This window comes from Petromyzon marinus, chromosome 80, assembly GCF_048934315.1.
Source record: "Petromyzon marinus isolate PM22_M1 ecotype Great Lakes invasive population chromosome 80, UKy_Petmar_22M1.pri1.0, whole genome shotgun sequence".
Lineage (NCBI taxonomy): Eukaryota > Metazoa > Chordata > Hyperoartia > Petromyzontiformes > Petromyzontidae > Petromyzon > Petromyzon marinus.
In genome coordinates, this window is record NC_133746.1 from 7,501,674 (window position 1) to 7,526,361 (window position 24,688).

General features: G+C 43.8%; 1 protein-coding gene across 1 annotated transcript in view; it reads left to right on the forward strand.

The window, feature by feature from the left end:
- The window catches only part of LOC142907670 (IgGFc-binding protein-like), a 64,158-nt gene that overhangs the window by 9,528 nt on the left and 29,942 nt on the right, over positions 1-24,688 (forward strand). Inside the window, exons 3-10 of the mRNA XM_076057282.1 lie at positions 15,328-15,578; positions 17,971-18,135; positions 19,388-19,532; positions 20,746-20,908; positions 21,802-21,937; positions 22,641-22,808; positions 23,335-23,375; positions 24,536-24,621. Of these exons, the coding sequence (XP_075913397.1) occupies positions 15,328-15,578; positions 17,971-18,135; positions 19,388-19,532; positions 20,746-20,908; positions 21,802-21,937; positions 22,641-22,808; positions 23,335-23,375; positions 24,536-24,621 (1,155 nt within the window). The remainder of the gene's footprint in view (positions 1-15,327; positions 15,579-17,970; positions 18,136-19,387; positions 19,533-20,745; positions 20,909-21,801; positions 21,938-22,640; positions 22,809-23,334; positions 23,376-24,535; positions 24,622-24,688) is intronic.

Sequence of the window (24,688 nt, forward strand, 5' to 3'; positions counted from 1 at the left end):
TCAGAGAAGATACAGCATCAGAAGTGAATGTGAAAGCGATGGGTATTACCTTGTGATCGCGGCATCTTTTGAGGAAGGTCAGCGTCTCGATGAGCTGTGACTTCTTGTCCCGTTGTCTGTTAAAAGCTCTAACAGCTAGGTGAAAGCCCTCCCCGTAGAGGTTATCAATTCTAGATTGAAAGCTTTCGTGACTGCAAGGATCCATACTCTTTGGTTCTACTCGGTAAAGTCACGTAGGTAAAAAATAAAACAACAAAAAATCACGACGTTTCGGCCACAACACAAGCGGCCTTCATCAGGTGAAGGAATCAGGCTGTCTCGAGGACAGCGCTGGAGTGGAACACAGCCACGCTCAGACCACGACCTTTAAGCTGTGTGCGAGGAAACAAGGTGCCCTGATGAAGGAATTAGCAAAAAAATCAGCCCAATTGGTCTCTATGGTCAAAGACGTTGTACTGTCCCCTGACGATTTCCTTGTCAGCTTCGATGTGGTCTCTTTGTTCACCAAGGTCCCAGTGCCTGATACCATTGAAATAATTGAAAATTTGGTCCAACATGGACTAGACCCCGATACACCTGCACTGGTTAGGCACTGCCTCAACAATACCTACCTTACTTGGAATGGCTCCTTCTACAAACAAAATGAGGGTATCCCCATGGGATCTCCCTTGTCACCAGTGATAGCCAATATTTTCATGGAGAAATTTGAATCAGACGCCATCCAGACTTCCACCCTCAGACCTTCCCTGTGGAAGAGATATGTGAATGACACTTTTGTCATTTGGCCACATGGCCTCCCAGCTCTGAACCTTTTCCTACACCACATCAATTCCAGACATCCCGCCATCAAATTCACCATGGAGGTAGAGAAAGATGGCAAGCTACCATTCTTGGATGTTCTGTTTGAGAGGAGACCTGATGGCTCATTGGGGCATTCTGTCTACAGGAAACCCACCCACACGGATTCCTACTTGAAGCCTGATTCCCACCACCACCCAGCCCAGAAGAATTATCTCATCGAAACTTCATACCATAGGGCTCATTGCATTTCGGACCAACACCACCTGACCAGTGAATTAAAACATGTACACCTGGCCCTCAAAAGGAATGGATACTCTGACCGTACCATCCGCCAAGCTGTTTCTCCCTCCATACAGAAACAACCACTTGATACTCCGGTCAAAACCATCACACTACCATATATAGCAGGCGTTACTAAAAGGATTTCCAAAATTCTAAACAAACACAAGATCCACGTCCGGTTCAATACAGTACACAAAATTCGTGATCTGATCCCATCCGTGAAGGATGTCATTCCTGACTTACAGTACCCCGGGGTTTACAAATTGAGTTGTACCTCCGGTGATTGCTATATCGGAGAGACAAAGCGTCATGTCTCTGACCGAATTCACGAGCACAAATCAGATTTCAAACATGGTAAAACGAATTCTTCTGCCGTAGCTGATCATTGTTACAACGCTGTGGGTGATCACGATATAATTTTCTCTGATACCAAGGTTCTTTGCAAACCCACGGTTTTTATCAGAGATTTGTTCACGAGGCAATTCGGATCTACAAGAACAGACACAATTTCAACCGAGAAGATGGTTTCAAATTAAGCAACCATTGGAAAGATGTTCTAAATCGAACCAAACATTAAACTAATTTTCAATGGTACAGTATATGTTTCAAGTAGTGGTACCCCAAACTTTCGCAGCTCTTAAATTCCCTTTTCACACCATCAATAGGGAAACTCCCTCCCCCCCCCCCCCCCCGTGCCAACCGGCATGTGCACTTGCATGTACACCACTTCTATGCTAAGTCGGGCAATCAAATGCTAATTATTTATGCTAATTCCTTTGTCAAAGCACCTTGTTTCCTCGCACACAGCTTAAAGAGTGCGGTCTGAGGGTGGCTGTGTTCCACTCCAGCGCTGTCCTCGAGACAGCCTGATCCCTTCACCTGATGAAGGCGGTTTGTGTTGTGGCCGAAACGTCGTGATTTTTTGTTGTTTTATTTGTTACCTACGTGACTTTACCTAATAGAACCAAAGAGTATGGATCCTTGCAGTCACGAAAGCTTTAAATCTAGAAAGGAAGGGTTGTGTCCGAAAGAGGAATGGTTGGGTCCTAAAGAGGAAGGGGTGGAGCCTAATGAGGAAGTGTTGGGTTCTAAAGAGGAAGTGTTGGGTCCTAAAGAGGAAGTGTTGGGTCCTAATGAGGAAGTGTTGAGTCCTAATGAGGAAGTGTTGAGTCCTAATGAGGAAAGGTTGAGTCCTAATGAGGAAGTGTTGAGTCCTAATGAGGAAGTGTTGGGTCCTAGAGAGGAAGTGTTGAGTCCTAATGAGGAAGTGTTGGGTACTAATGAGGAAGTGTTGGGTCCTAAAGATGAAGGGTTGAGTCCTAATGACGAAGGGGTGATTCTGACATGTTGAACTTCCCTGCTGATTTAAATTAATGAATGCGTTGAATCAAATACGTGCAACAGGCAGCAGCAATACCTTTAGTACAACGGATACAGCCACGGACCAACTAATTATATTGGTTTACTCAAATTTGTATTATCATACTGTGCAGGGCAAAAGATAAACATCGTCATGACATTCAGAGGAGACAGATTAACACAGGAATTATAAACAATATTCACAACTTCCCGCTGCCATGGTGCAATGGTGAGCACACTGGACTTGCATGCCGGTGACCATCGGTTTGATCTCCAGGCGTGGATATTGAAACAATAGACCAGGTTTTAAATTCCCCCCCCCCACCTCTGTACACTCAGTTGTATATATTGGTACACCACAGTTGATGGGTAGCTTGTGTTTAGTCGGGTAAAATGTGGGTACTCCCAACTCTTCAAAGATGTCTGGATAGCTTGGGGAAATGTAGGGCAAAATATTTGCCCTACAATTGCAGGGCTGCACCTTTACCTTTCCCACTTCATAGTTCACTGCAAAGATAGCCACTTCTGTTTTGTGGTAACACCCCAAACCACAGACTCACGCGAAGCCACCCGTGTGTTTGCATACACTTACGCCCGGGTGAAAGTCCCACTTTTGACATTAACTCTTTACATGAAAACCACAACCGCTCCAGGCTTGCTGGCAATAGCACGGGTTTGTGGTTTCAAGGGCACGACCTTACGCAACAATTACAGCACAGCCTAATAAAAATTGTGCTATACCTGAACCTCAACGCGCCTAAAGAGGAACATGTTCAATTACTGCTCATTACCTGCCACATGGCTTAATGTATCATGGAATACAGGCAGACCTCGCTTAGCGTGGCCCCAGAGAATGCCGATTCTTGAGAGCGAGTGAGAACGCGCAGAAAGCACTCCCCGAGGAAACGTACCCCGCCCCCATCATTCAGTCATCCAATGAGAGCGACGCAAGGTTCTCAGCCACCCCTGTGACCTTCTTCTTTGGTTCTTTCGGTAAAGTCACGTAGAATGAGAATAAAATAATAAAATAACACAATAAAATTCTCACGACGCTTCGGCCACAACGCAAGCGGCCGTCTTCAGGTGAAAGGCACAGACCTGTCGGGACGACAGAGCTTCAATGTGACGTTATGCCTTGTGTAACGTAAAACACATTGAGTCTGTCTGGTAACTTTACATACTCTAATAAAGGGGTTCTGAGCATGGTGCTTCGTTTCTGTCATACCTGTCAACCTATACGGTTTATCCATATTAAACAATAAAGTTAATTAACTACAATTATCCTAAAATTAATACTTTTAAATTCATCCAAAATAAATGATCCATTTTCATTGTTCCAGTTTTTTTTATTAAATCCATTCAATAACAATTCTGAAAACTTTCACAAAAAAAATTACAACAAGAATAACTTGCACAAAATCTGTAATCTAAAAAAACTAACTTTACTTTTCAAAATAAAAGGCATCTACTTTACACATAATGGCAAAAGGAATGTTTGGAAATGTAAAACGATATTATTTCGTACTGACACACTACAGTAAAAGATTTAAATAACTGGCTTAAAACCATTTCTTTTTTGGGTGAAAATATTAACATGCCTAAGACTTTTGCAGAGTACTGTATATACCAGACTTTAAAGGGATAATTAACCCAAACATTAACCCCCTCGATAACAAGAGACTATACATAATGACTGAATTTCATCTTTGGGTTAAATATTCTTTTAATCTATTATTAATTATTGTCAGATTTAAAATTATTATGAATTTAGAGAACATACCCGATCCATAACTGACAGGATGTTTGTCATCTTTCTTTCTGAAGATTCTGAGGAGCTGGGTTGAGAAATGATCCAGCTGACCCATAAATTTGGACACCAAAGGGATAGTTGTAATCCTACTTAATTCTGCAGATACCTAATACAATTTTGACAGGACAAATCATATTCTTAGTTTTTTCGGTAAAGTCACGTTGAAGAGAAACAACAAAATAACAAAATATATATAAAACAATAAAAAATTATCACGACGTTTCGACCATAACTCAAACGGTCATCATCAGGTGTGTCGGTTTGCATAAATTTATTTTGAAAACGGCATATTTATTTATATATATATAAATAACGTTTGCGTCACGCGCAACGATGGCAGTTTGCCAGGACTAGTCCATCTATTTTTTGAAAAGAGGAGGGGGGAGACGAAATTTGTTTTTATGTATGCTGTCTGAAAGGCACTGTAAGCGTGAACAATCAATCAAGAACTGAAATGATTTATCAAATCTTTCCAATGATTGCTAAGATAGAATCCATCTTCTCGGTTGAAATTGTCTCTGTGTTTGTATATGTGGATAGCCTCATGAACGAATCTCTCATGGAAGCCAGATGGCTTACAAAGAACCTCCGTCTTGGAAAAGTCAATGGCATGTGAGCCTACTGAATTAGAACAATGATCTGCTACGGCCGAGGTGTTGGTCCTACCGTGTTTAAGGTCTGCTTTATGTTCACGAATGCGGTCCGAGATATGGCGTTTGGTTTCTCCAATGTAACTACTACCACAGAGGCAACTTAGTTTGTAGACACCAGGGTATTGTATGTCCGGAATCACATCTTTTACAGACGGAACCAGATCACGGATTTTATGTAATGTGTTGAAACGGACCTGGATCTTGTGTTTATTCAAGATTTTGGAGATCTTTTTTGTGATCCCAGCAATGTAGGGTAAAGTGATGGTTTTGAAAGGCTCCTCAAGAGGGTTCTTCTTCATGGTTTGAGTGATAGCTTTGCGGATTGTATAGTCGGAGTAACCATTAGCCCTAAGAGCTTGGTGTACGTGCTTGAGTTCACTGCTTATGTGTTCCTGGTCGGATATGCATTGGGCTCTATGATACAGAGTCTTGATGAGAGAATTCTTCTGTGATGGATGGTGGTGGGAATCCGGTTTCAGATAAGCATCCGTATGGGTAGCTTTCCTGTAGACAGAGTGGCTCATTGAACCATCAGGTCTCTTTTTAATTAGGACATCCAAAAAAGGTATCTTGCCATCTATTTCGACTTCCATGGTAAATCTGATGGCTGGGTGTATGGAATTGATGTGGTCGAAGAATTTGTCTAGAGCAGGCCGGCCATGTGGCCAGATGACAAAAGTGTCATCCACGTACCTCTTCCATAAGGTTGGGCGCAGAGTGGCAGTCTGGATGGCGTCAGTCTCAAATTTCTCCATGAAAATGTTAGCTATAACTGGAGAAAGGGGGGAGCCCATTGGGGTGCCCTCAGTTTGCTTGTAGAAAGTTCCATTCCAAGTGAAGTATGTATTGGTTAAACAGTGTCTCACCAGGGGGGGTACCTCAGTGTTTAGTCCTTGATGAACCAAGTCTTCAATGATTGCAATGGTGTCAGGTACAGGAACCTTGGTGAATAAGGAAACTACATCAAAACTGACAAGCAGGTCGTCTGGGGACAGGGAAATACCCTTGATTGTTGATACCAGGTGAGTAGAATTTTGTACCGCAGAGGTGGTCTTTCCAGTGAAAGGACGCAGGATTTCAGACAAAAAACGAGCTAGTTTGTAGGTGGGGGAGCTGATAGTAGAGACTATGGGACGAAGAGGTGTATCAACTTTATGTATTTTTGGTAAGCCGTATAATCTTGGTGGCCTGGCAGCAGAAGGTTTCAACGAAAACTGTTTAGATTGATCAATTAATGCGGTTGAATCAGAAATTATTTTGTTGGTTTGTGTGACGAGGCTGTTGGTGGGATCTCTTTTTATTTTTGTATAACTACCATCGTCGAGTAATTCTTTAATTTTGTTGTTGTATTCTATTTTATCCATGATAACAGTAGCATTGCCTTTGTCAGCTGAGAGAACTACAATATCATTCCTCTTTTTTAATTTATATAATTCAAAACGCTCATCTTTGCTGAGGTTGCTAGCTGGCATCTTAGCGTTTTTGAGGGTTGCAGCGATTTCAGATCTTGCTACGTCTGCAGCGATGTGACCCAGGCCCCTGAGAGCAACGTCTACTTGGGCAATTATATCATTAACTGGTATGTGTTTAGGTGTGACTGCAAAGTTTAGACCTTTAGCTAAAACGGATTTCAGACCATCGGAAATAGAACTGTTACTGCGATTAATTACGACTTTATTAACGTCTAACTTTTTGGTGTGTGGGTCCGGTCTTTTGTTTAAGAGGAGGTTAAATTTGGAAATCAGGTTTTCCTTACATTTGGTCGACATAGTAGCAGCTGAAGAGGCAGTCATATTGTCTACATGTTCCCAATCCGATGTGGACATTATTGCCGTCAATGATAAGTGTGATTTGTAGAGTGTCTTGTCTAACTGATCTAGTTCTGTGCGTATAAGTCTGATTTTTTCTGAGATAAGAGCTAAGCTAGTTTTGAAAAGAATTCGTTTCGCATTAGAAGAAGTTACAGTAGCAGAGGTGAGTGTAAATGCGATTGGTATTACCCCAGAGTCGCGGCATCTCTTCAGGAAGGTGAGAGACTCGATCAGCTGAGCTTTCTTATCCCGGAGTTTGTTGAAAGATCTTAAAGTTATGTGAAAACCCTCCCCGTAGAGGCGATTAAATTTTGATTTAAAGCTTTCGTGACTGCAGTAATTCATATTCTTAGTTTTTTCGGTAAAGTCACGTTGAAGAGAAACAACAAAATAACAAAATATATATAAAACAATAAAAAATTATCACGACGTTTCGACCATAACTCAAACGGTCATCATCAGGTGTGTCGGTTTGCATAAATTTATTTTGAAAACGGCATATTTATTTATATATATAAAAATAACGTTTGCGTCACGCGCAACGATGGCAGTTTGCCAGGACTAGTCCATCTATTTTTTGAAAAGAGGAGGGGGGAGACGAAATTTGTTTTTATGTATGCTGTCTGAAAGGCACTGTAAGCGTGAACAATCAATCAAGAACTGAAATGATTTATCAAATCTTTCCAATGATTGCTAAGATAGAATCCATCTTCTCGGTTGAAATTGTCTCTGTGTTTGTATATGTGGATAGCCTCATGAACGAATCTCTCATGGAAGCCAGATGGCTTACAAAGAACCTCCGTCTTGGAAAAGTCAATGGCATGTGAGCCTACTGAATTAGAACAATGATCTGCTACGGCCGAGGTGTTGGTCCTACCGTGTTTAAGGTCTGCTTTATGTTCACGAATGCGGTCCGAGATATGGCGTTTGGTTTCTCCAATGTAACTACTACCACAGAGGCAACTTAGTTTGTAGACACCAGGGTATTGTATGTCCGGAATCACATCTTTTACAGACGGAACCAGATCACGGATTTTATGTAATGTGTTGAAACGGACCTGGATCTTGTGTTTATTCAAGATTTTGGAGATCTTTTTTGTGATCCCAGCAATGTAGGGTAAAGTGATGGTTTTGAAAGGCTCCTCAAGAGGGTTCTTCTTCATGGTTTGAGTGATAGCTTTGCGGATTGTATAGTCGGAGTAACCATTAGCCCTAAGAGCTTGGTGTACGTGCTTGAGTTCACTGCTTATGTGTTCCTGGTCGGATATGCATTGGGCTCTATGATACAGAGTCTTGATGAGAGAATTCTTCTGTGATGGATGGTGGTGGGAATCCGGTTTCAGATAAGCATCCGTATGGGTAGCTTTCCTGTAGACAGAGTGGCTCATTGAACCATCAGGTCTCTTTTTAATTAGGACATCCAAAAAAGGTATCTTGCCATCTATTTCGACTTCCATGGTAAATCTGATGGCTGGGTGTATGGAATTGATGTGGTCGAAGAATTTGTCTAGAGCAGGCCGGCCATGTGGCCAGATGACAAAAGTGTCATCCACGTACCTCTTCCATAAGGTTGGGCGCAGAGTGGCAGTCTGGATGGCGTCAGTCTCAAATTTCTCCATGAAAATGTTAGCTATAACTGGAGAAAGGGGGGAGCCCATTGGGGTGCCCTCAGTTTGCTTGTAGAAAGTTCCATTCCAAGTGAAGTATGTATTGGTTAAACAGTGTCTCACCAGGGGGGGTACCTCAGTGTTTAGTCCTTGATGAACCAAGTCTTCAATGATTGCAATGGTGTCAGGTACAGGAACCTTGGTGAATAAGGAAACTACATCAAAACTGACAAGCAGGTCGTCTGGGGACAGGGAAATACCCTTGATTGTTGATACCAGGTGAGTAGAATTTTGTACCGCAGAGGTGGTCTTTCCAGTGAAAGGACGCAGGATTTCAGACAAAAAACGAGCTAGTTTGTAGGTGGGGGAGCTGATAGTAGAGACTATGGGACGAAGAGGTGTATCAACTTTATGTATTTTTGGTAAGCCGTATAATCTTGGTGGCCTGGCAGCAGAAGGTTTCAACGAAAACTGTTTAGATTGATCAATTAATGCGGTTGAATCAGAAATTATTTTGTTGGTTTGTGTGACGAGGCTGTTGGTGGGATCTCTTTTTATTTTTGTATAACTACATCGTCGAGTAATTCTTTAATTTTGTTGTTGTATTCTATTTTATCCATGATAACAGTAGCATTGCCTTTGTCAGCTGAGAGAACTACAATATCATTCCTCTTTTTTAATTTATATAATTCAAAACGCTCATCTTTGCTGAGGTTGCTAGCTGGCATCTTAGCGTTTTTGAGGGTTGCAGCGATTTCAGATCTTGCTACGTCTGCAGCGATGTGACCCAGGCCCCTGAGAGCAACGTCTACTTGGGCAATTATATCATTAACTGGTATGTGTTTAGGTGTGACTGCAAAGTTTAGACCTTTAGCTAAAACGGATTTCAGACCATCGGAAATAGAACTGTTACTGCGATTAATTACGACTTTATTAACGTCTAACTTTTTGGTGTGTGGGTCCGGTCTTTTGTTTAAGAGGAGGTTAAATTTGGAAATCAGGTTTTCCTTACATTTGGTCGACATAGTAGCAGCTGAAGAGGCAGTCATATTGTCTACATGTTCCCAATCCGATGTGGACATTATTGCCGTCAATGATAAGTGTGATTTGTAGAGTGTCTTGTCTAACTGATCTAGTTCTGTGCGTATAAGTCTGATTTTTTCTGAGATAAGAGCTAAGCTAGTTTTGAAAAGAATTCGTTTCGCATTAGAAGAAGTTACAGTAGCAGAGGTGAGTGTAAATGCGATTGGTATTACCCCAGAGTCGCGGCATCTCTTCAGGAAGGTGAGAGACTCGATCAGCTGAGCTTTCTTATCCCGGAGTTTGTTGAAAGATCTTAAAGTTATGTGAAAACCCTCCCCGTAGAGGCGATTAAATTTTGATTTAAAGCTTTCGTGACTGCAGTAATTCATATTCTTAGTTTTTTCGGTAAAGTCACGTTGAAGAGAAACAACAAAATAACAAAATATATATAAAACAATAAAAAATTATCACGACGTTTCGACCATAACTCAAACGGTCATCATCAGGTGTGTCGGTTTGCATAAATTTATTTTGAAAACGGCATATTTATTTATATATATAAAAATAACGTTTGCGTCACGCGCAACGATGGCAGTTTGCCAGGACTAGTCCATCTATTTTTTGAAAAGAGGAGGGGGGAGACGAAATTTGTTTTTATGTATGCTGTCTGAAAGGCACTGTAAGCGTGAACAATCAATCAAGAACTGAAATGATTTATCAAATCTTTCCAATGATTGCTAAGATAGAATCCATCTTCTCGGTTGAAATTGTCTCTGTGTTTGTATATGTGGATAGCCTCATGAACGAATCTCTCATGGAAGCCAGATGGCTTACAAAGAACCTCCGTCTTGGAAAAGTCAATGGCATGTGAGCCTACTGAATTAGAACAATGATCTGCTACGGCCGAGGTGTTGGTCCTACCGTGTTTAAGGTCTGCTTTATGTTCACGAATGCGGTCCGAGATATGGCGTTTGGTTTCTCCAATGTAACTACTACCACAGAGGCAACTTAGTTTGTAGACACCAGGGTATTGTATGTCCGGAATCACATCTTTTACAGACGGAACCAGATCACGGATTTTATGTAATGTGTTGAAACGGACCTGGATCTTGTGTTTATTCAAGATTTTGGAGATCTTTTTTGTGATCCCAGCAATGTAGGGTAAAGTGATGGTTTTGAAAGGCTCCTCAAGAGGGTTCTTCTTCATGGTTTGAGTGATAGCTTTGCGGATTGTATAGTCGGAGTAACCATTAGCCCTAAGAGCTTGGTGTACGTGCTTGAGTTCACTGCTTATGTGTTCCTGGTCGGATATGCATTGGGCTCTATGATACAGAGTCTTGATGAGAGAATTCTTCTGTGATGGATGGTGGTGGGAATCCGGTTTCAGATAAGCATCCGTATGGGTAGCTTTCCTGTAGACAGAGTGGCTCATTGAACCATCAGGTCTCTTTTTAATTAGGACATCCAAAAAAGGTATCTTGCCATCTATTTCGACTTCCATGGTAAATCTGATGGCTGGGTGTATGGAATTGATGTGGTCGAAGAATTTGTCTAGAGCAGGCCGGCCATGTGGCCAGATGACAAAAGTGTCATCCACGTACCTCTTCCATAAGGTTGGGCGCAGAGTGGCAGTCTGGATGGCGTCAGTCTCAAATTTCTCCATGAAAATGTTAGCTATAACTGGAGAAAGGGGGGAGCCCATTGGGGTGCCCTCAGTTTGCTTGTAGAAAGTTCCATTCCAAGTGAAGTATGTATTGGTTAAACAGTGTCTCACCAGGGGGGGTACCTCAGTGTTTAGTCCTTGATGAACCAAGTCTTCAATGATTGCAATGGTGTCAGGTACAGGAACCTTGGTGAATAAGGAAACTACATCAAAACTGACAAGCAGGTCGTCTGGGGACAGGGAAATACCCTTGATTGTTGATACCAGGTGAGTAGAATTTTGTACCGCAGAGGTGGTCTTTCCAGTGAAAGGACGCAGGATTTCAGACAAAAAACGAGCTAGTTTGTAGGTGGGGGAGCTGATAGTAGAGACTATGGGACGAAGAGGTGTATCAACTTTATGTATTTTTGGTAAGCCGTATAATCTTGGTGGCCTGGCAGCAGAAGGTTTCAACGAAAACTGTTTAGATTGATCAATTAATGCGGTTGAATCAGAAATTATTTTGTTGGTTTGTGTGACGAGGCTGTTGGTGGGATCTCTTTTTATTTTTGTATAACTACCATCGTCGAGTAATTCTTTAATTTTGTTGTTGTATTCTATTTTATCCATGATAACAGTAGCATTGCCTTTGTCAGCTGAGAGAACTACAATATCATTCCTCTTTTTTAATTTATATAATTCAAAACGCTCATCTTTGCTGAGGTTGCTAGCTGGCATCTTAGCGTTTTTGAGGGTTGCAGCGATTTCAGATCTTGCTACGTCTGCAGCGATGTGACCCAGGCCCCTGAGAGCAACGTCTACTTGGGCAATTATATCATTAACTGGTATGTGTTTAGGTGTGACTGCAAAGTTTAGACCTTTAGCTAAAACGGATTTCAGACCATCGGAAATAGAACTGTTACTGCGATTAATTACGACTTTATTAACGTCTAACTTTTTGGTGTGTGGGTCCGGTCTTTTGTTTAAGAGGAGGTTAAATTTGGAAATCAGGTTTTCCTTACATTTGGTCGACATAGTAGCAGCTGAAGAGGCAGTCATATTGTCTACATGTTCCCAATCCGATGTGGACATTATTGCCGTCAATGATAAGTGTGATTTGTAGAGTGTCTTGTCTAACTGATCTAGTTCTGTGCGTATAAGTCTGATTTTTTCTGAGATAAGAGCTAAGCTAGTTTTGAAAAGAATTCGTTTCGCATTAGAAGAAGTTACAGTAGCAGAGGTGAGTGTAAATGCGATTGGTATTACCCCAGAGTCGCGGCATCTCTTCAGGAAGGTGAGAGACTCGATCAGCTGAGCTTTCTTATCCCGGAGTTTGTTGAAAGATCTTAAAGTTATGTGAAAACCCTCCCCGTAGAGGCGATTAAATTTTGATTTAAAGCTTTCGTGACTGCAGTAATTCATATTCTTAGTTTTTTCGGTAAAGTCACGTTGAAGAGAAACAACAAAATAACAAAATATATATAAAACAATAAAAAATTATCACGACGTTTCGACCATAACTCAAACGGTCATCATCAGGTGTGTCGGTTTGCATAAATTTATTTTGAAAACGGCATATTTATTTATATATATAAAAATAACGTTTGCGTCACGCGCAACGATGGCAGTTTGCCAGGACTAGTCCATCTATTTTTTGAAAAGAGGAGGGGGGAGACGAAATTTGTTTTTATGTATGCTGTCTGAAAGGCACTGTAAGCGTGAACAATCAATCAAGAACTGAAATGATTTATCAAATCTTTCCAATGATTGCTAAGATAGATAGCCATTGGCTACATAGCCATTTCTGTGACCAGTCACAAGCTAATCACTCAGCCATTTAAATGCTAAATTCTATGCTAATTCCTTTGTCAAGGCGCTTTGTTTCTTCTCACACAGCTTAAAGGTCGCGATCTGAGCGTGGCTTTTTCACTCCAGTGCTGTCCTCCAGACAGTCTCGTCCCTTCACCTGATGAAGGCCGCTTGTGTTGTGGCCGAAACGTCGTGAGAATATTACTGTGTTATTTTATTTTATCAATTTATTATTTTATTCTCATTCTACGTGACTTTACCGAAAGAACCAAAGAAGATGATAGTGATTCTCCAGCTTCAACAGCAAAGAAGCAAATTTAAGCTCTACCAACTTTGGCAAGTTCCCTGGAACCTCTCCTGTGTCAATACAACTGGAATCCTCCTCCTTAAAATCAGTCAACGAACACTGACAATGTTTTCGCCTCTTATGTGATTTGAATGTGCTATACACATTTGATTTAAACTAGCAGTCCTTAAACATACAACTTACTCTCTCCTGACTGCGCAAATGCTTATTTATGTGGAGAAAGTAATCATTTACTGAAGGAATGTCAGTAACACCACAAACATGACAATTTATCTTTGTACTTTCGCTAGAATTTTGCTTTTGAGGTTGCTGCTCACTACCATGTGATCTGCATAAGTGGGACTGCAGTGCATTCCAGGTTTTAAAAGTGCATGGACAGTAAGAATATGCGCATGGATATGCGTGTCCGTGGCCATATTGTCCATGTACCAACCTGAAGTGTTTTAAAAGTTTTTATCTCGATATGTGAGACGAGCCACAATCTCTGCACAGCCACATGTAGGACTCTAGAACTCCAAAACTCTGTGAGAAATAAAAGATGTAAGTCACCAAAGAATAATAATATAAACAACACTGCAACACTTTATAATAACGTTCAGTTATAAGTGACTTATAAGTTATTATCTTCTTTGGTTCTTTCGGTAAAGTCACGTAGAATGAGAATAAAATAATAAATTGATAAAATAAAATAACACAATATTCTCACGACGTTTCGGCCACAACACAAGCGGCCTTCATCAGGTGAAGGGGACGAGACTGTCTGGAGGACAGCGCTGGAGTGAGAAAGCCACGCTGAGATCACGACCTTTAAGCTGTGTTATTAGTTAATGATAAACTAATAATTTACAAAACATGTCTATATTCATAAATGATTAATAAGTAATGTGCTAATATTTTATGAATGCTTTATTAAATTAGTTATAAGTCACTTATAAGGTTATTAGTTAATGATGAACTAATCATTTACAAAACACGACTATACATTTGTTGAGGCGTAAATGACGACTCGGAGGCAGATCTTCATGTAGGGGCTTGCGCCAGCTGTTTTATTAAAGACTTCTCTTCGGACACGACTCCGTGTACTGCCCCCTCACTGCCTACGCTCCACACCCCAGGGTAAGGGTACTGGGGAAGTCCCTCGCACCCGCAGGCTACCCTAGCCTGGTACCAATTTCCCCCTAACCTGGGTCCCATCACTCCCCCCAGGGTAAGGGTACTGGGGAAGTCCCAAGCAACAATAGGGTAGATATTCGATGAAAGAATCATATTCTTTCATTTCGCGATGCGATACAGATAGCAACAGAAAACAGACGGCAGCGTGACATAGTACTGAGAGTAATTACAACTAGCTTTATCAGGCAACAGCCAGATTTGTGGAGAAATCCTCTTGTTTCATTCTTGAATAGAGGGATATATGTGATGTCATCACTTCTTCAACGTAGTGGGGTTCATTGTGTATGCTCGCGATCCAATACACCATATGGGTGGAGGTGCACGCAAACCTATGGCCTATCGCAAATGGTGCTCTTGGTGTTTTATCCGTGTATCGATTGATGTGAAGACACATGTGGCGCATCTTCTCCGATGGCATGGGAAAGTGCCCGATATGCTATTATTGCTCGTGTTTCGCATGCAGATTTGTACGATATTACAGTTGTTCAGGATGATCTTTATGATGGCTAGATTGAAGGGTGGTACGTCAGGACAACCAACACAAAGCCCTATGCCGATGCATGGTTGCTTCATTGTCCAATAACGAGGCCCGTTGGTCTCATCCACTACCTCTTCGCAGTATTTGTGCATAGTGAAGGGACTCATCGGCTCTGTAATTGAAATACAGAGTAAAACCTTGGATTGCGAGTAACTTGGTCTGCGAGTGTTTTGCAAGACGAGCAAAATTTTTAAATAAATATTAATTTGATAAACGAGCGAGGTCTTGCAATACGAGCAGTAGTACGTGTATACGCTTTATCTGCCGAGTGTCACGTGATCACAACTGATACACGAGCTCTTTGATATACGAGTGTGCTTGAGGATTACAAACACGTTTCCGGAACGAATTACGCTCCTCGCAATCCAAGGTTTTACTGTATCCAAAATGTGCTGCACAAGAGATGGAGAAACCATGGTCGTCGAACCTCCCAGAAATGTGGCACCCTTAACAGTTACCAAATGAGGACCACCCCCCCCCCCCCACTTCTCCCCACTTTTGACTCTTTGCAGTTGAAATTCAGCTACATGGTGGCTTGGCGCCGCACGTCAGTGACATCTTCTGGAGGGAGCTACTGCACCGACGAAGACATTGAGAACGGGATGCTCTATTGGGCGGGAGACCAGTGGACTTGCATCCAAGGCTGCAGCGGCACCAAATCCATGGCCATCACGTGCATCGAGCAGAACACCAACTCGGACTGGATGGTGGGCACTGCAAATTTCGACTTGGCGATCCCCACCACCCAGCAGAGCATCATCAGGTGAGGAGCAAGTACAGTGAGGGAAAAAAGTATTTGATCCACTGCTGATTTTGTACGTTTGCCCACTGACAAAGAAATGATCAGTCTATAATTTTAATGGTAGGTTTATTTGAACAGTGAGAGACAGAATAACAACAAAATCCAGAAAAACGCATATCAAAAATGTTATAAATTGATTTGCATATTAATGAGGGAAATAAGTATTTGACCCCCTCTCAATCAGAAAGATTTCTGGCTCCCAGGTGTCTTTTATACAGGTATCAAGCTGAGATTAGGAGCACACTCTTAAAGGGAGTGCTCCTAATATCAGCTTGTTACCTGTATAAAAGACACCTGTCCACAGAAGCAATCAATTAATCTAATTCCAAACTCTCCACCATGACCAAGACCAAAGAGCTCTCCAAGGATGTCAGAGACACGATTGTAGACCTACACAATGCTGGAATGGGCTACAAGACCATTGCCAAGCAGCTTGGTGAGAAGGTGACAACAGTTGGTGCGATTATTCGCAAATAGAAGAAACACAAAAAAACTGTCAATCTCCCTCGGCCTGGAGCTCCATGCAAGATCCCACCTCGTGGAGTTGCAATGATTATGAGAATGGTGAGGAATCAGCCCAGAACTACACAGGAGGATCTTTTCAATGATCTCAAGGCAGCTGGGACCATAGTCACCAAGAAAATAATTGGTAACACACTACGCCGTGAAGGACTGAAATCCTGCAGCGCCCGCAAGGTCCCCCTGCTAAAGAAAGCACATATACATGCCCGTCTAAAGTTTGCCAATGAACATCTGAATGATTCAGAGGACAACTGGGTGAAAGTGTTGTGGTCAGATTAGACCAAAATGGAGCTCTTTGGCATCAACTCAACTCGCCGTGTTTGGAGGAGGAATGCTGCCTATGACCCCAAGAACACCATCCCCACTGTCAAACATGGAGGTGGAAACATTATGCTTTGGGGGTGTTTTTCTGCTAAGGGGACAGGACAACTTCACCGCATCAAAAGGACGATGGACGGGGCCATGTACCGTCAAATCTTGGGTGAGAACCTCCTTCCCTCAGCCAGGGCATTGAAAATGGGTCGTGGATGGGTATTCCAGCATGACAATGACCCAAAACACATGGCCAAGGCAACAATGGAGTGGCTCAAGAAGAAGCAGATTAAGGTCCTGGAGTGGCCTAGCCAGTCTCCAGACCTTATTCCCATAGAAAATCTGTGGAGGGAGCTGAAGATTCGAGTTGCCAAACGTCAGCCTCGAAATCTTAACGACTTGGAGAAGATCTGCAAAGAGGAGTGGGACAAAATCCCTCCTGAGATGTGTGCAAACCTGCTGGCCAACTACAAGAAACGTCTGACCTCTGTGATTGCCAACATGGGTTTTGCCACCAAGTACTAAGTCATGTTTTGCAGAGGGGTCAAATACTTATTTCCCTCATTAATATGCAAATCAATTTATAACATTTTTGATATGCGTTTTTCTGGATTTTGTTGTTATTCTGTCTCTCACTGTTCAAATAAACCTACCATTAAAATTATAGACTGATCATTTCTTTGTCAGTGGGCAAATGTACAAAATCATCAGGGGATCAAATACTTTTTTTCCCTCACTGTAGCAGCAGCAGCTGCCAGTACCATAGCGGAGGAGGGAGGGGGCGGGACAGGGGGGTCCTAGGAGGGGTGTCGGAAGAATTGGTGGCCAAATATTTTCGGTCGAGTCGGGCAGTACCGACTGGTGGCTTAAGAAAAGGATGGCGCCTTGACAAATTTATCTACGGCCCTGATAGTCGAAACTCATACCAACGATCCGATGTTAGCAATGATGGCAATACTCTTTGGTGCTTTCAGTAAAGTAACGTAGGTAGAAAAATAATAGATAACGACGTTTCGATCGTAACACGAGCAATCGTCATCAGGTGGGACAACCACAGCAAGAAAAAACTGCTGAAGTAGGCGAGAGATCTGCCAGTGCACGAGGTTATATAGGCCTCGGCAGTAGGGGGGGGGAGAGAGAAGGGGGGGGAAGGAGGCGGGGCAGAAAAAATAGACCCGGGTGTTGCTGCGGGGTCTACTTTCTGCCCCGCCTCCTTCCCCCCCTACTGCCGAGGCCTATATAACCTCGTGCCACAGCAGATCTTTCGCCTACTTCAGCAGTTGTTTTCTTGCTGTGGTTGTCCCACTTGATGACGATTGCTTGTGTTGCTACTCGAAACGCCGTGATCGATTATTTTTTCTGCCTACATGACTTTACCGAAAGAACCAAAGAGTATGGATTCCTGCAGTCACGAAAGCTTCAAATCAAGAATGATAGCACTATTGAAGAAATCGACAATTTAGGGTGACTACAATGTATTCCTGCCACTGATGGTTGTGGCACATGTTTCCGTCTACAGCTTCGCAAGCTGTTGCTGGGTGGCCGTGAACATCGCCACTTCTCAAGGCACCCACGTCTCTGGAGGCAGCTCGTGGTCCATGATCGCCGTAATCAACCCAGGCACCCGGAGTGACACCAGCAGCCCCAACATCTCCCCCATGACCACCTCGAAGCCGCTCATCAAGTAAGCAGCAGGGCCAAGCGATTTAGAAGACTTGTCACAGGCTTTATATTATAAACTTATACTATAAACTAAACATTTTTTTTATTTTTACGAGGTAAGGCCCACTGAGCTATGTAGCTCTGATAGCCTAACTTAGTGGCTTATCATCATGTGGAAATTCATAGCATATACTATAAACGCATATTTCTAAATGTGGAGGGGAAAACCGGGAGGACACGGATAAAAATCCACGCGACCACGGAGAGACATATAAACTCCAAATATACAGCAGATATGAGGGTCTGGATTGCACCCACGACCTCCTGCATACCAGTCAAGGCAGTTAACATCTCCTAGCCACTGCTGTGCCCCATATTATATGAAGTTCACTGCTGTGGAAGAATTATAAAGGGACATGGCCAAGCGGTAATGCTTTTGTTGCAGAGCTTAACGGTTCAAGCCCAGCAGCTGCCCCGGTGAATACTGTTGGCGAACCATAAATATTCCACGTATTAAAACTTTGTAGTGGATGTTTAAGGTCTCCTGTGACCTTATTTGTCACGGTCCAATACTTTTTTTGAAAGCAAACAGGCTAATTGAGGATCAATTTATACAGCAATAGCTCCACCTTGCGGTAGACCAATGCCGACTTAAAGGCTGATGCGCTGCACAGAGACAGCTTCTACTGGGAGCTCTCCTTTGAGTAGGATAGAGCAGGAAACATTTCCCCCCTACTGCCAGATAAATATCCATTTATAGGCCGGCGCTGCGTACACCTTGTGCCGCACAGGGACAGCTGCCACGTGGGAGGGGGGGGGGGTTCCTTGACTATAATGCAGGACATTGGAATGGCCAAGATATCCTAATAGGCGATTGAAGCTGAAGCGTGCATGGGACCTGTAAATATCGGTGGGTGTACCCCCCTCCAATACTCAATAGCTGAATTCATTCGGCCCAATCTCAGCACTGGAGAATCTAAGCTATGAGCTCAGAGACAAGAAATTAGCATACACACGTACATGGGGCCCATTCTTAAACCTTAGAACAGCATTAAATACTAGAGCACAGAACGGGAATAACCTGGTCAAACGCCCCTCCACCCCTCCAAAGAAAATCCCTTCCTTCCCACCCCCTGACCTGCTCTGAGTCCGCTGTGCCTGCCTGATACCGTCAATGCTCCTGGTAATTCGTCCAAAACCTCAGGATGTTGCAATGTATGATGTGAGGATGTCGAAAAAATATATATCGGTGGTTGTCACAAAATGTCCGCAAGGCTCAAAGTGGGGTGCACCAAGGTGTGGAACATCCCGGTGTTGGACGCTGATGGCGACGTGGTGAAGTGTCGCTACGCCACCATGAACAACTTCGACGAGTGTGGAAGCATCTGCGGAGTCGCTCCCTTCGGGACCCTTGATGGGGTGCGTCCTCTCACATCCCTTACTCCCCATTGGCACTGGCACATCCGAGCCGTGCCAGCGTGAGTCCCCCGCCGGACGGTGCGGGTGGTGTTTCCACTGGCTACTTGCGGAGTTGAGCCAGAACCAAATTGTGATACGCTGGCCTCACAAGATGTCCGAATCTGGCTCAGGGTCAAGCAGGGCAAGGGGCGGGGTTAATCACGCATTCTTTTACATGACGTCGGTCAGTAGAGTGAGGACGCAGTGTCACCAATGTGTCATCTGTGTCTCGATGAGTTCATTGTGTGTAAAGTCAGTGGCACGGTTCATCTGTAATGAAAATGAGGTATACATGACAGTAGGTGGCCAAGTGGCTTTGAGATCAGAGCGCTGATGTGTCAACGCCTAGTTGTTGGGTTTCAGTCACGCATGATTTTGACCAAGTTCTAAAGTGTAGTGGAGTCAGTGGTCCCAGCCTGGTAACCAGTGACTTACACAGAGATCCACAAGAGTGTCTTTGCAATTCATGGACTCCAGAGACTCATAGACTCACGTTGATACGCACAGACCTTACATGATTCAACTGGCTTCTCAAGTGCTTCTACTTCTTTTCCTCTCCTCCCAATACCCCTTCTACTCTGGCCTTCTCGCACCGTTTCTCCTCTGAGGTTGAACTCATTTGGTCGACCCTTCCGCCTCCCTCCCGCTCCTTGCACTGCTCTATCTGCCGCCCTTTTCTCTCCTCTCTGTGTCACTGTGGGCCAGGCTCCAAGGTGGAAGTACCGCGATGTTCTCTGTGCGAGCGATCCAAATGGATTGTTCGTCTCATGACCTGACAGCTTGAGCACAAACGGGATACAATTTTGGGGAAAATGACAGAAAGAAAACCTGGGTTTTAATGCGGGTTTCAGCCATCCATAACTAAACGCGTTTGGAGAGTTTATTCTCAGCCTGGTGACCAAGGATTGTATAAAACCCATCATTACATGTTTTTTGTTTCCTTAATTTGGCTATAAATTAATATATTTTTTATAAGAGTTTCCATTCACTCTTCTAAACGAGATTCAGAGGCGCAGGAAAGCAGAGGCAAGTTTTCAAGTTTCATTTATTAGGTAGCCACAACCGTTACATTTTCCCAAGCTTTGTGGTCCTATATTGGGGGGTGTCTGCTCAACTGCCTTCGCAAGCGAGTGAATGCGCTTCACATCGTGCTTGTTGCTGCTGCGTGTGGCAGGACGCGTGCAGCATCACGTTCACAGTGCCCGTGACCGCTTCCGGCCTCTGGGCCCTGGCGCTGATGATCGAGGACTTCCCGCGCAACAGCATCACCATGGGCTCCGCCTCATACTCCCCCAGCAGCCCGCTCTCCAGCATCCCGCTGCAGGTCCTCTTCGAGAGTGAGAGTCGCAGCACGCCTGTTAGGCGCGCAAAGTCACACTCGGCGGCGTGGCATCGCTCTTACACTTCCGTGATTTCCCCACCCAGTGGTAACACTGCACATCGGGTGATATCAGTAACACGAAGACAGGTCAAGATTTTTACGTAATGTAAATAAATATGCGAAACTCCGAAGTTTGAAATCCGAAATGCATCGCTTATGTAACTATACACAGGGCGGTGACGTGGTCAAGTGGTAATACGTTTTTCACCTGTTGCAGAGGATCGCAGTACGAGTCCCGAGGCCACCCTGGTTAATACTGTGGGTGTATTAACCATAAATAGAATGCAGAATACGCAGTACCTATTAGTGGTTGGGTTATGAAGAGTTAATCAACATACATACTTCAACATACGAAATAATAGGTGCTGCATATTCTCAGATTAACATGATCCATTGTACCTTATGTGACTAACCCCTCCTCTGGTCTTCGTACCTGATGGGCTCAATCTATTTAAGACCCAAACAGGGAGACTTCTTCACAATTATGGTGACCGCCTCATGACGCTGGTTGTACTCACCAATGAAACGTTGTACTTGAATTGTAAATGTTGTGGGTTTACTCTCCAACATACTGGTGTGTGCTGAATAGTAACTAACTGGCATGTTTTGCTTATGTGACAAATCTTACTAATTGGCTGTGTCCGGTGGTGGTAGGTTTAACGACAAATTGATACTTATGCGATCGAACCCAAAACAAACTTCTGTTATGGATAAAAGCCTACGACTACACTACGTGTCAAATAGACATCATGCCGAATAACATGCGGCACAACCCTAGAACAGACCGGACAGCCGCACAACACAACCACATCCAAATGTTTGCGGTCTTCGTTGTTTTGACCGTGACAGTTGAGACAGCAAGTTCGTGCGCAAGTCCGTATTTCACGGGAGCGACGCCTCGCGACGGTGAAACGTTCCACACGACGCAGGGGCTCCTGTTCAAGCTGCAAGTCGACATCGCCCTGCCCGGCGATGCGGCCCCAAGGTGAGTGCGACTTGCCGAGTCCCAAAACATCCCGGTCTCATGGATGCAAACCTCAATTTGAGAATGTGCACACCGTGGACCTCAAGGCTGCCCGTTCGAAAGGTCCTGGGAGTGCAACAAGGTTGAGCTCACAAGCCTTGTGCCATCATCAGTGGGAGATCTCCACAGAAAATACCTGTAAAGAGTGCGGGGATTACCTTAACGCTGTGCAATATTTTCTCAAAGCATAATTTTACTGTGGAGATTAGGTGCGACCGCTTCACCCTGTCACCATTTCATGACTGAACTGGCTACAGGGACTGTGCAGTAACTTAGATATTTGGTATGAGGAAGAAAGCAATACTAATTGAAGCCAGAACAGTCCGGTTTTTCTGTTCTGGGAACTCATTTGGCACGACAAATCCATCTCCGCTTATTTTTACCAGACGTCTTATGGACAGCAATGGATACAAAAAATAGGATTATAATGGATAGGTGCACCTTGTACTCTCGTGGCACTTCCTTACGTCATTAATCCCAAAGAAGCCTAAGCAGTCTTCCAGAAAATACAGAGATAATTTCAGCCCTGAAAATAATCTCTTAACCTCGACCTCTTGACCTTAACCTGCTGTGTGTGTGCCGCGTGTCCATGTGTGTGCCGTGTGTGTCCGTGTGTGTGTGTGTGCACATTTCACGTGTCTGTGTGCGTCCGTGTGCCACGCAGCGTAACGATCGTGCGGCTGGGAACCATCGCGCCCGTTGGGGTGCAGAAGAGTGCCGTCGAGGCCGATGCCGGAGACCCGAAGCTCTTCCACACGATGCTGAGCTGGATCCCAGGACAGGAGGACGTGCAGAGCCACCAGATCTGCTTCTACGCCTCCGACAGCAACGCGTCAGTAGCGCCATGTGCCTAGTAACCAGTAGCAAACAGCACCAAGGGAACCCCCCGTTCCCTTGGCTAGAATGCAGCCGGTCATTAGAATGGTTGAGATGAGATGTGATGCAGGTGCAACAGATATCTGGTAAAATAGGATAGCGGCTGTTTGTTGTTTGAGTTGCAATCCTTTAACCTGTAGGACTCCCCGTTGGTCTATGTATTCACTAACACCATGAATGTGCGGGACTGAATTTTCAGAGGGTGCAGGTTTCTTGGCTAGGACTTTGGCTGGAGCTATGCAGCTGTTGGGACGTTTTAAGCACTGAGGTTGGACACTGAGTTCCTAAGATAACCTTGCTTTAGCCAAAGTTTATGGCGGTAGGTAATATTGGAGCCATTGTAGCAGGATTGCAAGTCATGGCAGGAAGAGAGAAGTTTGGGGTGGTAGTGTCGGCCGCATTACTCACTCGCACGTTACTCACCAGCGTGCGTTACCTCCATGCGTTACTGACCCACACGCGTTACTCACCCGTGTGTGCAGCCAGGAGACCGAGCTGCGCTGCGTCAACGTCGTCGTTGAAGGTGAGTCAATCACATCGCTCAGCCCTGCATGCACGTCATTACAGCTTGGCCCACTGATTGCTCAATTCCTTTATGCGATTCGTTGTTGATGTTGTAACTTGCTGACCCGCCACTAGTGGACATCTATTTAAAAAAAAGAGCTTTATTACGATAAGGTAATTGGGTCCCTTACTTGACTCATCGAATAACATGGACATAGTTACGGGAAAAAGTATCCCCATTCCTACAAGTGCCGCTAGATGGGAGGTAATGGACAAGGCTCACTAACGTCATCTGCTTGGTGTGGCTGGTCGAGGGTTTTCCATCTTCAGAAGGCAGGATTAAGGGGTGGCTTCTGTTTGTTTTAAGGTCGCAATGCGAGAAAAATGTATATAAATGGAAGAACCACGTTCCAGTGAAAACGTGTCATTTGAACATGCTACGCGAAGACTTGCCATATAGAAAAATGTCTGTTGATCATTCCCATTTTAACTCGAGAACCAAAAGTAGAATAAGGATGAGCACCGGTGAACTTGGTCCTCTTCCTGTCTTTCTTTTATGATGGTTAATAAGCGCATGCCCAAAGGTCCAAAATGCCAAGCCACCAGCAACTAATAGTGCTGTTGAAGGTGTAAACAATACATAGTTTATCTATTTCTTGCATTGCGCAATTATAAAGAAGACGATAGGAGGGAATTCCAATGTGGAGCGGTGCAAGGGAAGAAGCAGTGAGAACTGTTGTGACCTGCAGTATAGTAGTTGAACACACGCCGAAGCGCCACACCCAGTATAGATGAGACGAAAGTCAGTCTGGTAGACTGAGTCCTCAACATGAATGGAGGAATCAAGGAGTGAAGTTCATGGCAACAGTAACCATTGTACTAGTGGTAGGAGACGACTGACTGCTGCTGAGTAAATTAGCAGAGTGACTAAATGAATTATGGATCATCAATGACCCTAACTGCTTTACTTTGAATTATATGAAGAATGGTGAGGTAGGAACTGGGAATTCTACACCAGATATGACAGAGGGATTGCAACATTGGCCGAATGTGTGCTTGCACATGCCCACAGTGGATATTCAATGACAAAGACGACTGCTGAGGGTTACAATGTGTAAATGAAAAGTTCACTGCATCAGGAGAGATATCCAATTGTGTTCTATCTCATTTCCACTCTAGGCACCGGCGGACCCATCGCTTTCTCCTATGACAGCATCACCACCAATGACTTTCCCATCGAATGGACAATCACCTTCAGTGACCAGGTGTGGAGAGCATTTGCCTCAAGACTTCGTACCAGAGCAAGTGCTGTGATGTGACGAGCCATTTGAG